This window comes from Sminthopsis crassicaudata, chromosome 1, assembly GCF_048593235.1.
Source record: "Sminthopsis crassicaudata isolate SCR6 chromosome 1, ASM4859323v1, whole genome shotgun sequence".
Classification (NCBI taxonomy): Eukaryota; Metazoa; Chordata; class Mammalia; order Dasyuromorphia; family Dasyuridae; genus Sminthopsis; species Sminthopsis crassicaudata.
The window spans coordinates 677,278,233-677,294,442 of record NC_133617.1 but is presented as its reverse complement, the minus strand read 5'-3'; the positions used below and the strand labels follow the sequence as shown (position 1 = coordinate 677,294,442).

General features: G+C 34.5%; 1 protein-coding gene across 1 annotated transcript in view; it reads right to left on the bottom strand.

Annotated features, from left to right (window-relative positions):
- Positions 1-507: 507 nt before the first annotated feature.
- ADCY1 (adenylate cyclase 1) overlaps positions 508-16,210 on the bottom strand; it is a 359,348-nt gene continuing 343,645 nt past the window's right edge. Inside the window, exon 20 of the mRNA XM_074283571.1 lies at positions 508-9,935. Coding sequence (XP_074139672.1) covers positions 9,597-9,935 — 339 coding nt within the window. The 3' untranslated portion in view covers positions 508-9,596. The remainder of the gene's footprint in view (positions 9,936-16,210) is intronic.

Sequence of the window (16,210 nt, the reverse complement as noted above, 5' to 3'; positions counted from 1 at the left end):
AATATTTCACAATAAACTCAAAACTATTTTGACCAAGAAAGAAATCTCTATTAACTTAGATATATTTACTACAGAATATTTTACTCTTTTAAATTCTAACCTCCATTCTACATTATGATTGGTCTTATATCTTACCCTGCTAAAGTATATGATGAAATTATTTTCATTTTTTCATAATCAGCTTAAAATCAGAGGGCCATGAATAATAGTAGCATGACTGCAGCTTTGGGGGAAAAGAAATGATGCCAAAATATTTTCACATGGTTTTCTATTGGAAGCAAATTGGAAAGTTAATTTAAGAGACTTTGGAAGCTTATAAATGCAAGCTTCTCGATGGAAATTTAAATTGGAACAACTAATGAAAACTCTAAACCAAATTCTAGCTTCCACAATCCATGCCAATTGGTTTAATATGAACTGTGCTCAGAAGGTCAGAATTTTTCTCTACAGAGGAACTGATGAGTGTATATTTGTATGTCAATATGTATGCTTGTGTGTCATGCAATGAATCAAATCTTTCTGCTATGTTTTTTTTTTTTTTTTCAGATACAATAATTATACCATCCTCTTGAAATAGCAGTGCTTGGGTAACGTCCCTGCTTCTTTCTCTGATACTTGTCCAATGTCAAATGAAGGACTCCTCAGCATTCAGTGAATATTTGCAATGTTTACATCATTAACATTTCCATTCGTTTTATGTTACAGTGTATAGAATTAAATTTATTGCTTCTAATGATTGAAGGTATGAAGTTTGAATAGATGGCTTTTACACTATGAATAATATGAATGTAACAATGAAATTATTGGCAGCAGGGGAGCTTTTTTCCCTGGGCTAGCATTTTCATTCAAAATTTGCTCAGTTGAATGCACATGCACAGACGGGGACACTTAGTGTCAAAAATGATATGTTCAAGCACTTTAGAGACATCCTGGATTTTGTTTTGCTTTGTCACATCAGGCATGAGTAGCATGCAAAAGATTGCAAAGAGGAGCACAAAGGACGGCCATTTCCAAAGAGCTAGTCATCATCATGCAGGTGTAAAACCTCTGTTATAAAAAAAACATCAACATCCATTAAAAGTGTGACAGGTGTGTGTATGTATGTTTGTGTGTGTGTGTGTGTGTGATGTCATTATTATGTGTTTTTTTTTTGGTACAAGTGGACATGCAATTACTTATAATTGATAAACTATTTACAACTTCTTCATAATAAAGTTTTTAAAGTGAATAATACATTAAAGGCCAGCATTTGTACATTAACACTGTACAAGATTAAAAATAAATAAGGCAATATCATACAAGTTTATAACAAATTAAAAAATGTTGCTTATCACTGCAATACAAAACTCCAAAGGACATTATGGCTAAATAGTGCTCCTGTTACAACAGGGCCCATACAGAGCTTGGAATTGCTGATGATAAAGGAAATAGTTATTTGTTAAAGTGAACATACTCGTGGGAATCACTCACTGATACACATTCCCCTTTTCCAGGAATGGAAATCCTATTGTTTATGCTCAACAACCTTGAGCTTGTGGTCTGTGGCACCTACTAGTGTGATGTCAAGAGGCTTTGTGTCTGCAAACATTCTAGGCTAAATGATATATTGAGTCAGATTCCATAACAACTTGAGCTCTTTTTTAGGATACTATTAGACATCATTGCCCCCATTAACTGTTAAGGCTAAATTCACTCTTCAGGGTCACTAGGCTACTGTTGTAGTACCCCAGAACAGTCATTTACTAGAAGAGCTCCTTTTGCTTCCAAAAAAATGTCCCAAGATATACTTAAGGAACTCTATAAAATTAGCAAAATTGGAATCAATGTGTTCTCAATGACATTTTAAACATGATTTCTTCATTATTTCACCAGTGGCCACACACACACACACACACACACACACACACACACACACACACACACACACAAGCAACCATTGAGGGGGTAGGGAAGAGGGAGAACAGAGCTGTGATTTCATTGGCATATGGAACTCCTAGTAAGACTCTCTACCAATGCTGACTCTCATCTGAGAGTTACTAGGGGCTCTGAAGAGTAAAGTGGCTTGCCCATAATCACACAGCCAGTAGGTTACAAAGGCAGGATTTGCACCCACATCTTACTTATTCTGAAATCATCTCTCTGATTATTATGTCATACTGCCTCTCTGACCAACAGATTCAATCGAACTACCAATTATTTCTGTAAATGAGTGACTCCTTTCACCTTCTTTCCTCTTCCCCCCACTCTCTTCTGTCACCCACCCCTTTTCCCTCTCCCTCTTTCCCTTTTTTTTTTCTAGAATTAATAGCTACATGTTCTCAGAATAATTGAATTAGTTATTTTAAAGACACTACCATAGTCTCTGTATTGGCGAAATATTAAAAAAATAGTAACAACAATAACATATACATATTCAATGTGGTTATAGAACAGGCTCTCTGAGATTTTAGAAAGAGCTAAAATGTAAAACCAAAAATAAAATTGTAAGGAGATGTGAATGCATTCAGCCAAACAACAGCTGCTATTCCAATTCTCATGAGAGATATTTGCAGAGGAAATATATGGAGTTTATGTATTTGAAGTATTTTATTCATTTTTGATTAACATATAAAACTCTTGGAACTATTTATTCAAGAACTTCATTGAATATTATTTTCTAGTTTCAAGATTATAAAAACTTGGTGGGAAAAAGTGCTGAGATATGAATGGTTTGCAAATAGTACCAAATCTAAGGAAGAAGGAAGTGGGACAGGAAGGATAGAGGAATGAATATTAATCTGAAGAGCTCTTCGTATCTTCTGATATAAAGATATTCATCATTACTATCATTTGAAAAAAATCATGCAAATGTGAGTGAAACATTGTGCTTGCAATAGACAATCCTACAAGAAAAAAATCTTATCAGAATTGGCACCTATTTGGGGAGGATGGGAGGGTTTCCTCAAACTGGAATGTTGTCTAGGTTTCAGGAATATAGATCAACTTAGAAGGGTTGCTTCTGTTCTTTTCTGAATGATCTAAATGTTATACCTATAAGAAAAAGAATATTCCCTTTGATAGGGGTTATAGCAAGATAAACCAATTCATTAAGTCAGAGTTTGAATTACAAAGAGCTGTCAAAAATCTGGTGTATAATGGCTGGGTTGGGGAGAGGAAGAGGGGAAAGCTGCTATAATTAGGTGCTACAAAAAGATGGAGCCCCAAGGCTAGATTGCTGGTGTTAGATGATTAATGTGAGAAAAAGAGACAAGGTTGACTGTTATGGATAGTGCTGGGTCCAAATCCTACTCACAGAAGAAGGACTGTACCATTCACGTCTCACTGCCTAGAGAAGTTGCTGTCTGATTCATAATATGGGGTTTGGGACCATCTTAAGAGATATAGGAGTGACCCTGAACAACCGAAGAAGAGAATAGGAGTAGGAAGTTCCCAATGGGGAATAGAAAGGAAGGAATTCATATTTCATATCACCATGTCTTGGATTTTTTCCTACCTCTGATTACAAAATTTCTACTACTAAAATGTTATTGAAATATATACTCATTGCTAATAGAGGTATTATAATAGATGTTATGTTTTTCTGATATTGATATGAATTCATGCATTTATGAACTATGTCAGATTGTTCATTGTAATTATATCCTCTTCATAAATGCAGTTCACATGAATTATAGGTGGAAACAATATTAAAGAAAAATAAAACAACAAACAAAGACCATATGGGTGAAAAGAATTAACTTATTGAAATAAAACTAACAATAAAATGGGAAAACAATATAAGGAACTATTGTCTAAAGAGGGATCCACCATATAAAATAAATAGCAAATATTAATTCTACTTTTTACTTGCATTAACTCAAATGATATGCCAATACTTCTTAGGAAAAATAAAACTTGTTTGATTCCAAATGAACCTTTGTGGTCTCTGCTGAACCCCTCTTGCTTAGCTGAATTCTAATTTTGGCTCCATATGATCAGATTTATCCTACTACAGCTCATTCCCTGATGTTGATGTATCATTTAATTGAAGTATCTTAAGCCAATTCCCTAGATTTTACTGGAAATCCCTTACACATACTTAACCAGACCATGCTTTGTTACAAATATGCCACCATCTGTTACCTATTCTGTTGGACTTTGGATCAAACTTCTTGGCTTTGAAATTGGTCATTTTATTTATTTTAATGGAATCCCAAATAACTTGCCTTAGTTAATGCTTCTTTTTTCCATCTATTCATGTAATTTCTCATATGAACAAACTCTGTTGGTACCTATATTTAAGACAGTATATGAACTGCCCTTGGATTGGATCCCTAAGTCTTTTTCTAGTCCAAATGAATCTTTTACCCACATATTTCTAGAGGAAAATGAAGTCCAGCTAAATGACACTTCTTCCCTCAAGAAATCATTGTATTTTTGTTCAAATAATCTCTCCTTAGTGTCTAAAGATGAAACCTTGCAGGATATCAGAGTAAGCACCAAATACTTCCACAGAAAGCATGCATCAGTTACTTAGGTTTGTGAAGTTCTATCAACATTCTATCAAGAGGTTATTGTTGTTTTCCTGAATTGTGGAACATACTATGGTTTTTATTGAAGATGCTCATTTTTAATAAACTCTAATGAACTAAACTTTCTTTGCTCAATTCTATGATGAATTTATTTATTCAACAGCCATTCACTGAGCACCTACAATATGCAAGGCACTGTGCTAGGCACTATAAGGAATAAAAAGATGAATATGATAGTGTTCATACCCTCAAAGAATTTACAATTTAGTAAGCATTACTTCTATTTTCACTCTGACTCCACATTACAATTTCCTCTCCCCAATGTTGAGAGGCAGAACTGTCTTAACAAGAAATGATTGTTTTGATTTGTTTTACCCAGGAACATGTCTTATCTACTAATTGGCCGCTAAACAATAGGACTATCTATCTGGGATAAGTGTCCCAGCTAAAGTTTGTTTTCAAGAATAGGGTATACACATCTTATAGTCAGGAGTTCTCCAACTATGGCCCACAGGCCAGATGCAGCGGGCTGAGGATGTTTATGCAGACCCACTGGGTTATGGCAAATGGGCTGAGGGGAGGAGATAGAGTGTAAGTTTTTGTTTTTACTATAGTCCAGCCCTCCCACAGTCTGAGGGACAGTGAACTGGCCCCCTATTTAAAAAGTTTGAGGACCACTGGCTCTAAATTATCATGAACCATCAATAGGAAAATCCATGATAAGAAAAGTTCCTTTCCCTCTTCCTTCCTGTTTCATGTATTCGTGATCATATTTCTTTATAGAATTAACTTTTCAGTAGTATCCTGATTACCTGATTTTTCAAGAATGATAAGAGTGATATTTTGACAGTGGAATGTGAGTTGTAGGGGTGGTAATAGTAGTGGTGGCTGGAGGATGGAAAGTCACCTTGCAGATAATACACTATCTATGTGCTTCCTGATATCTGACAATTTTCTACATGTCATTTTGGATGCCCTTCTTTACATACAAACATGCCAATTTCTGCTTTGTGACTCCACTATTCCTCAAAACCTGAGAGAACTCTGACTGGGAGTTTTAGCTTCAATTGAAGTTACAATTCCATCTTGCAAGAATATATTCTTGTAACATTGAAATTCCAAGTTGCATAGCTCTATTACTGTGACTCCAAAGCAAACTATAGTGAACATAATATTTTTCTTAGGGACTTAACATCATTTCCTGTGCCTCCAAATAGGTTAGTATTTTTACCTAACTAAAGTAATCATTGCTGAGGTGATAGCTCCTTTGAGATTCCTTGTCTGATCTCCAACTTCCTTTGGGACTGACCTTTCATTTTCAAGATCTGGTCAAGCCACTTTTGGGCTGTACCCAGCCCCCACCAGATCTGAGCTGGCTTGGGTTTTCAGCTCCCATTCTAATAATCTGCTCAGGCAGCCCAACCCTCTTCCCTCCCCCTCCCTTCTGGCTATCGAGGAATCAACCTGGGATCCACCCATATGCCCCTTCAAGCAGATAAAACAGCCAAGGTGGAAGCATCCCTGGTTGGAGAGTTGAAAGATGCCAGCATCACATTCTCCTTCCCCCCATCTCTGGATGGTGTATTCCCTTCTCTATCTAATGCCTTTTACTAACCAGACTTTAACCTTGCTTCCAACCTTGCAATAAACCTCTTTTTATCAGTCTGGGCCTGTAAATTAATTTGCAGGGGACTCTCACTGCCACTAGACCTGATTTAACTTTGTGTCCTTGTGCCAAGTCCAAAGGGGTTTCAGAGGAGCTCTATGTGAGTCCCTGTACCCCAATTCTGCCACAAGACCTCAATTAATCCTAATCCTATTGAGATATTTACCTCATCATTTGGTTCCCTGTTACCTCATCAATTATTAAAGAGAAATTTGGAGGAGAACTTGGATTCAAATCTTAACTTTTTGGCTGTGCGAATCACCAATCTTGTCTCATTCTTTTGTAAAATGAGGAGTTGAATCTAATCATGTCTGAGGACCCATTTTGATTTCTGTAACCCTTCATTCATTACATTGATTCTAGTAGTAGCCAATGAGTCCATTGCTCTGGCCCATTTTTTATCCTCTTATAACATTAATTTAATGTGTCTAGGTTGTGATATCATTGTTGATCACATTTGAAATTTATAGTTTTTCTTTCTGTTTCCTTTCCATCAGGGAACATTAATTTGAAATCTGCTTTTAGAAGGTTATAAAATCATTGATTCACAGATCTTGAATTGAAGGGAATTTGGAGATTTTTTTTTTTATTTCAACCTCATCATTTTAGCAATAAAGCACTTTTGTGAGAGGTCAAGAGGTTAAATTACTTGCCTATGGCTTGATCAGCACAAATCTAATAAGCCCCCCACTCTATCAGTGGTTTTCAATCTGCTGGGTTTCTGAATTCTATTACACACTTAACAATTATTGAGGACCTTCCCACCACAAGCTTTTAATTTTGTGAGTTATATCAAATGATGAATTATTAGAAATAAAGACATCTTAGTATTATTGTAAAACTTATTATGACTTTATGATACCAGGGTTTCCCAAGTATCCTCAGGCCATATTTGGAGAACTAATGCCAAAGATTAAGGGATAGATGGAGAAGGCAAGTTAAATGCTCAATTAGGCATATCCTGGAGTATTTCAGGTGTTTGTAGGTGTGCTGGCAAGTATTGAAATTCTTTAGCATCTCTCAAAGAATTTTCATAAAATAAATACTTCCCTCATTGACTTTTTCAGTCTCTTTAGTATTAGTGTACCACTCATTGCATAAATCCTATCCTGAACTTTCATTGATTGTAAATATCATTAAAGAGGGTAATCTCATGTATTTGATTTATATCAGCCTACTTAGAAACTCAGGAAATCCAAGAAGGCTTACAAAAACCAGGTAGACATTTGGCACTTAGTGGGAATCCTATTTTCTATGATTCCTTTTGATTCCATGCCTCTTTGATTAATTTTACTTTCAAAACAATTTTATCACATAATGATATTTTACATGAACTTTTTCATAATTTCCCTGTTGCTTTCAAGTTTGCATTCCTGAATTACTCCCTCTCCCAAATCATTCCATGATCATTTCTCTCCTCATTATCAACCATAACAACCTGGTCATGAGGGAGATCATTCCTTCCCCTCCCATTGCTCCTAATAAAGGGTCAGTAGAAAAGTCAAAGATATCTTAGAAACAAATGAATACAATAGAGCCTCTAGTGACACAAAACTGGAGTGTGGTAATCCAAGACTAATCTTGAGAATCCACAAAATATGAATACAATTTATGCAAAAATCTAGGCAGAACTTCTACTGTACCTATCCTAAAAACACAGAACTCCAAAGAATATATACTTTCCCTTTGATGGAACAAAAGTTTCAATGGCAGAATTTTAGACTCAATAAGTAGTAGGATTTACTTGTAGACCTCTGACCTCTTTCTGGATACAACTAAAATCTCTTGGGACCAGGGCTGCCAAAATCCTTTTTACTGCTGCTTCTCCTATACACCCTCTGATATCAATAATTCTAGACCCATTTAACTCTCTTGACCTTTTTTATTTTCCAGATGCTCTCTAATTTATGTAATCTCTTTGGACTTAGACCTAGACAAGCCTCAATCTGTTTTATTTAATTTGTTCATTCTATTACTTACAATTTTACCCTTCATAGCTAATTTATGTCCTGAATAATCTCTGATCTTTAATGAATTCTATAATTCAACAGAGATACATATATCAAATTTACAGAAATAAACTCATCACTTTGGACTTCAACATAGATTTCTGCAACTTTGGGATACAGCTCTGATTTCTGGTCTTAAAATAATTTCCTTAATCTAAAATTGTCTATTCAGAAAGATTAGGAATTCTAGACAAACAAGATGTCTGATAACATAAACTTTCTAAATGTTATGTGTTTGTTTTTCTCCAAAACAAAACAAAGTAACATATTGTTCAACTCATAGGAATTTAAATAAAAATCATACACGAAAAAGATGAGAAATGAGATTTGTCTCCTTATTTACTTTGAACAATAACACTGAACATTTAAAAATGAGTTTGGAGATTTTTACAAGAAGCAAAAAGTCAGCAAAGTAAAAAAAAAAAAAAAATCATTGGCAAGGCATATAAGTACTACTACTGACATTCATCAAAGCTGATGAATTGGTATGAAGCCCTTCAATGTTTAATCCTTAGCAAAGAGCTTCATTTGGAAGAAATCCAAAAGTTACAAATATTCATGCAGAAGAAAAGAGAATTCCTAAATGTTATTGACCTATTGCTCTACCTGAAGCTTAGATTCTCTGCTTTGACCTACACTCTGTAATAAATCATGGGGCAACATCAAGGCAAAGATACTTAGAGATGGTTCAAGTATTTGTCAATATTCCATCTAGATCCTGAGTTCAGACTTTTTTAAACCTAATTTTGACTTATTGTATTAAATGTGATGCTAATTGGATGTTTTCCAGGGTTAGAAGAGGCAAGTTAGAGTGAGCAGATGCAGCTGTTTTAGAATTGGCTTGGTTCAATCTCGGATAAAGCTTTTGACTTTTTTAGGGTTGTTTATTAATTCAAACTCTGAGCAAAGTTTTCATTGTTCTTGCTATAACCCCAAAATATGTTTCTAAGATCCTGTATCCCTCATCACAATTTTAGACCCAACTCGGTCCAAACAATAATGAATATGAAGATGCGATATAGCTCCCTTATGCCATTGCAAATAATATTTAAATAAATACATGTATCTATATAAATTTTTATGCCTATATATAGGAGTGTGAGTGTATATGTGTTTATATAGAGTTAGGATATATACACACATACATTATCATTTACACACATCTCTTAAATATACCATTTACCTTTTAAAAATTCCATGACATTTTTCCTTATTTTCAGAAAATTTGCATTATTCTTGTCCTAACACAATTGTTAGCCCTTTTCGCTTCCATTCCAAGTTTTCTTCTATGGAGCTTCCCGCTTTCTTTGGTTGTGTTAGATTGGATCCATGGTTGATGCCACCACCTATGACCTTAAACTTTGTTGGCAAGTATTCATGCTTACTGAGTTCACTTGCAATGACACTCATCTAGGTTTCTTTCACAGCTGGCACAGAAGGAAGGTAATGGAGCGTTGGATTAGTGTGGGTGCCTGCTGTTTGCAGGGCTCCGGTCCCAGCTTTGACTGTAAAGCTAGCCGCAGATGAGACAGAGGGGCAGCTGGTACCCAATTTTGTCTGAATGTTTGATTTCCCATATGGATACATTTTCCGTTCTAAGTTTAAGGACCTGGTTTGAGAATTACTTCCATTTGCTTTTCCTTCCAGAAAATAGGTTAACATTTCACCTTTTCCCTTGACACTGACTTTTCCTCGACATGTGAATTCATAGCTACACCGCTTTAATAACCGATGGACTTCTTCTGTGACCTGTAGACAAAAAGAATCGTGTTATTCAACAAACATTTACTAACTATGTGTTATGCACTATGCTAGACCCAGGGGATACAAAACAGAAAGTGTCTGTACTTAAAAGCTTTCATTGCACTTGAGGGAGCAGACTGAAAATTCACAGATAAGTGAATGCAAAATAAGCACAAAACAATTTGAGAAAGTAGTTGTTTTTACTTATTTGAGAAAATATCCATTTTATCTTACTCATCTTAATATGTTATTAGCTTTTGTTTTAACATCAACCTTATTTCCAAATATACATTGCTTTCCCTTTCTAAAGAGCCATGTGCTGTAAACAAAGTAAAAAAAAAAAAAAAGTCTTCCCATCTTTTTCTGAATTCTTTATATTCATTATTTCTTAAGATATAGTAATACTCCATTATATTAACATACCACTTTTCATTTAGCCATTCCTTATTTTATATAATATATATATATACATATATGTATATATATAATTCTTTGTTACTAAAAAAGAAAGTTTGGATCAGTATATTTTGGTGCATATAAGACCCTTTTTTTGTCTTTGATCTGCATGGGATATATGTTTAGAAGTGGGAACTCTGGGTCAAAGAGCATAAACATTTTAGTCATTTTCTCAGGATTATTTCAAATTGCTTTCCAAAATGATTGGATCAGTTCACAACTCCATCAACAAGACATTAGTATGCCTTCAAGGGATTGATTTTTACCAGTTTTTATAGGTGCTTCTCCAAGTTAATTCAATTCAAATGACATTTATGGAAAGTTCTGCACTCACTTGGCTTTGGGGTTGCAAAGATGAGAAGGCAAAAAACAGTTTTTGTCCTCAAGACATTCATAGTATAATGAGGCATATAAGTATAAACCTGAATATGAAACCAGGTACAATGTGATAAATGAAAAGGAGAGAGTCAGACAAAATCATATAATATAAGAAAATTTATGTAATTTAAAAAACATTTTCATCTGGAACAGGGATTCTAGCTCATCATCTTATTTTTCAGATGAGGAAATTGCATAGTAAATGGGGAGACACTGTTACTATTATTCATGAACATTTATTGATCTCTAAGGCTAATTTTATAAAATTTTGAAGATTTATTTTAGAAATATCAATTGGAGTTTCTTATGTTTTGGTCAGCATCCACTTGAATTCTCCATCCTTAAAAAGTGATTAAAAATGTTGGGGGGAAAAAGTAAGAATGTTGGAAGATATTTCTAAGTGTGAAAGACTAGATGGGGCCCAGGGTGATATTTAGTTTGTTACTATTTTTTAACTAACATTGACAAATTTGTTGTCTTATTGACAAAACTTTAAAGAAAATGAAATTAGGACAATATGACAATGAAGCTCAGCATTGAATGCAGGAATTCTTAACTCTGTGTGTGTGTGTGATGGACCACTTTGGCAGTTTCTAGACTTCTTCCTAAGTTAACATTTTTACATGCAAAAATTAATTAGAATTACAATGGAAACCATGATTTAAAATTCCTACTTTCATTGCTGGTTAAACCACAAGTTAAGATTTCCTATTTAAAAGAGGTCAGAAATCTTTCAAGGTTACTATGAAAAAGATGATGGTTGGGGATATTTAATTGGAAAAAGGGTCAGTCATCTTTTGCTAACGTGATAAATAGTAAGAGGTTTTACTTTCATAAGATCCTGACTTTTTTTTACAATATCATTTTAAGAAGCTGCTTTTTACTTCTCCACCAACTATATCTCCCAGTCACTGCCTTCCTAACTAATGGCAGTAAAGTGTCCTCCATCAAAGTTCAGAGATCAGAGCAACTGCCTTAATTTACTATATACCCTAATGATAAATCTGGCTCAAGTAATTGATCGAAGTTTGCTAAAATGGAAACATAGGATTTTAAGTGTTTAGTAGCATGGTAGGAATCAAGGTGGGGTGAGGGGGAGAGCTAGCTAAGTTTGAAGATACTCTTCACCACTGGGATAAGGTAGCAAGTTGATCACATTTTTCAGAGATCACCATGCAAGTTGTAGAGGAGCTGCCATCTTCTGGTTGAGGGAATACCAGCACTTAAAAACATCACAAGTTCTTGAAGTATTGAAGAAGTAGGTTTCAGCTGCCTTTACAATGCGAAGATGTGTTGTCACATTATGAGTGGGCTGTTCCATGGGGAAAACAAGAATATCAAGGCTGAGGATGTCTCATTTTCATATTCATTATTTTTGGGAGGAATAAAGAATTGTTTTAGTAGGGCAAGATGTTATGTGATACTTAGGAATGCAGTTTATGAAGCGTTGAGGAAGGCAGACACAAAATAGGAAAATATGGTAAAAAAAAAAAAAAATTGTGCTTTTCTCACTATGGTTATATGTGTGTTGCTTAGGGGGGAAAAATCATCATTTTTAGCCTCTTAAGCCTGTGAGGTCAAGGCATAGCTGAGGTTAATGAGCAATTGATTATACTATATTTACGTTAAAACTAGTAGGCAGCAACTGAGGCTTATCAGAATGTATTCCAAATAATTCCAGTCAAGCTTTAAATAGAAGAGTACTATCAGAGCAGAAATGAATTTGGTCCTATTGAAGATCAGTGATTGAACTAAACAAGTTACATTGGGAGAAAAAAGTGGTAAATTAGCCGTGTTTTTGTTAGCTTAAATTTAGAAGGCAAGCTGAAGGAATGATGATTCAAATATTTTACCCAAATGAGGGAGAACATTTCAAATGGAAATAAATCATCAGCAAGGACCCTTGTAGTATGATGAATTTAAAAACAAGTTGGATCTTTCATCAGATTCAAGGGACACCAGCAAGGTAGGTTTGTTCAAAAGAAGTTGAAGCAAGCAGTTATTTTATTCTTAAGGTACATCAGATCAAAAAAAGCAAACTTATAAAGGACACTCCAATATTTCAAAGGATCTAGAATTTCAATACCAAACTCTCTTTATCAAGACAGATGGCAGCCTTTCCATGCCTTATTAGATCTTTGTGACTTGTTTTTGTTGAAAAAAAAATTTTATCCCCATGGCCATATGTAGTGAATTTGTTCCTGAAATAGTAGATGCAATGTCAGAATTTTAAATACTTTGATCATAATCTTTGAAAAACCAGAAAACCTCCAGGCATAATGAGAAAACAGAAGATAGAGACTTGAAATTATATTAACTAGATAGCAGAGGTATAATGGAAGCCCGAGGGAGTGACCATAGGGGTAGTGATGTGGAAGAAGATGTCTCCACTTATTTTTCCCAAAGAACTCCAAAGAACAGTGATTTTTCTAAATTCAAAAGGCCACATCTTTCTAGTACATTAAAGGAAAGGAGTAAGGGTAAAGATGATGGGCAGGAAGTCACAGAGGTCTTCATGAAAACTTTTAAGTTGCATTATAAGTTTCAAGTATTTGAAAAAGCCCCAAAACTATGAGTGGGTTATGAGTTTATTACTCTAGGAAAAGCTCCATAAGTTTGAGTTGCCCTCTTTATTGAGTCTTTGTCCTAAGGAAGCAGAAGAGTCTATGGCTCTCCAGAACTGATGGGTCATTTTAAAGTTGAGGATCCACAATATATTTGTAATGATATCCAGACCAATAAAAGCTTCCAGTATCAGTACCCTAGAGCTAACCCTTCAAAAAAGAAAAAAGAAAATTTCTCAAACTACTTTATAACTCAGAAAAACTCAGCCCAACTCAGAGAAAGATTGGGAATTGAAAATGACTAAAATCTGAACTGAAACTAGAAATTGAATCAAGACAGTCAGCCTAGCCTCCTAGGGACAAAGCATTCCATACTGATCTTGTACTAACAACTAATTCAAACTTTTTTTTTTTTTTTTTTTTTTTTTTTAGAATTCTTATTCTTGAAACATTTGAACTATAACAAAGGTTAAGAATGTCACTGAACCTTGAATAGGTTTTGGAGTAGCTTTTCAATGAAGGATTTCGAAGGTGATGAATGGATTAGCAACTAGATACTTGCATAATCCTTTCTATGCCATATTTTGGAGTGAAATGATTAAGGGGGAAAGGATGAGGTGGGGCAATTAAGTAAGTAAATACATATAACTTGCAATGTCAGATACCTCATATGGCTATATTTGGCACTGCTCATATTTCTTCATTATTTTGTTTTGAATTTCAGACTATTGTGAAATATTTTGAATCCAGATAAGAACATGTAAAAATAGCATGAATAAAAAGAAAGTTAAGTCTTATCCAAATGACAGAAGGAAAATAAAAATGCATTAGAAAAACCTCTTAATTGTGCAAATGTCTGTTAATTTTAAATAATGTCTTGTTTTTATTTTAGCAGTATTCATTCATAATTCATTTAAGCATTGCATTGCTTGTTATTAAAGACTGATCACTTAAGAAGATGTGAGAATATCTGTATTTTTTTCAAATTTTCCTGAAGGAACCAAAGGGATCAAGGTCTGCTTAGCTAATATTTACTATGGAGCACCATCTAACAGTGAACCATGGTAACTGCAGCTTAACAGCGACCCAACCACATTACACATTGCATATAATTGTGACTTAACCACAAGTCTTCTATGATGATAACTTTAAAGGGATAGTCAATGGGTTACCCTTGAAAAAAGGGAAGAAGACAAGAATAAAGAAAACTAGGTGGTGGGGTAGGGAAGGTATGCAGAGGAAACATGAGAATGGCTTGTAGTAGGGAATTGATATTTGGAATTAGAGAGTCTGGGTTTGAATCTCAGCTCTCTGTTTTGCTAAATATGTTACTTTAAATGAACTCATTTAACTTTTCTCTACTTTAATCTCCAGAATAAGAACATAAACTATATCATATCAAAGATTCCTATTAGTCTGAACTTTTTGATCCCCAAAATAAAGATGGAATAAATATGGCAAGCAGGATCAGGCAATGAAGTTTAGAAGAACAGTCTAAGAAAAAAAGAGAAATAGATATAATTAAATGGAGATAGCAAGGTAGGAAAGAAGAACTGGGGAGAAGGATTTCCAAAAGGTAGAGCTAAGGAAACTGGATGAATTGATAGGGGAAGGAAATAAATGGCATTAGTTTCACCTACACACCAATAGAGACAGACTTTAACTTTAAACAGTATCAGAATGGGGAAAGGGAGAGAAACACTGGAACCTGACTGGAAGTTAAAATAAAAATTAATCAATTAGAAGAACTATAACTAAAAAAAAAAAAAAAAAAAAGATTAGGGGGTCTAGGACTCATGGACTAAGGTAGAAATGGAGAGAGCTCTTAATCTTAATCTGTGCTGTACCCTTGGAATCGCATAGTTCAAATCTGAGATAATGACAGTGATATACATATAGTTGTGAGACAGCTCATCATTTAAATGTTATTTGTATTATATGCAACATCCCTACAACTACCACACACCATTTCCTCATAGACATGTTTAACTTTTGAACTAGGATTATAAGAAGGGGATAAAGAGAGAATTATAAATGTTTAGAAGTAACTAATAGAGAACATAAAAGTATAATTATTTGTTTATTGCAAGTAGAGAAAAGTTTTTCAAAGTTCCACATATTTTCTATTGAGAACAAATGGGAATATTTATCTTAAGATCTAAGGGCCAATGGGATAAAAAAATATGTGCTGGTTACTCCAATAATAGCAAAATTTGAGTCACCTCTACATATTGTCTGATCAGAGAATGAGCAACTATGAAGTCAATTGGAAGTAAGAAGAGGCTGAGTCACAATCATGATTCCTTTTTTTTTTTTTTTTCTCAGCAGGATTTGCCCATCAAAATGAGTCATTAAGACAAGGAAGTCCTATTCAAAGTGCTGACCAATATATATGCCAGTATCCAGGAGGACAAATATTTGGTCATGATCTAAAGGAAAAAGGAAACCAACCTACTTTATAATTGAGGAAACTAAAGCAGAGTTTACATGACTTACTCAGAGTCACTTAGCTAAGTGTCTAAATCTGAGGTTGGATTTGAATTCAGGTCCTTTTGAGTATGGGTCCAGTGCTTTATCCACCGTGCTACTTAACTACCTCAAATATGTTCCCACTTTAAATGGGAACCATTTTACCACATTATAATAACATGTCATGGATGTAGGAATACTCCCTCAAATAATGCAGATTACAATACATTTATGCCTTACTAGATGGCTTTTGGGGATTGCCAAGGCCAGAAATGCATTGCATCCAATTGAGGAATTTCTTAAAATTATTTAGGTTGGTTTTCAAATGACATTCCATTTCTGGACCCACATGAAGTTTTTCTACTCTGGAAAGATATCTCAGAACTTATGCTTTCTCAAAACAGACATTACAAT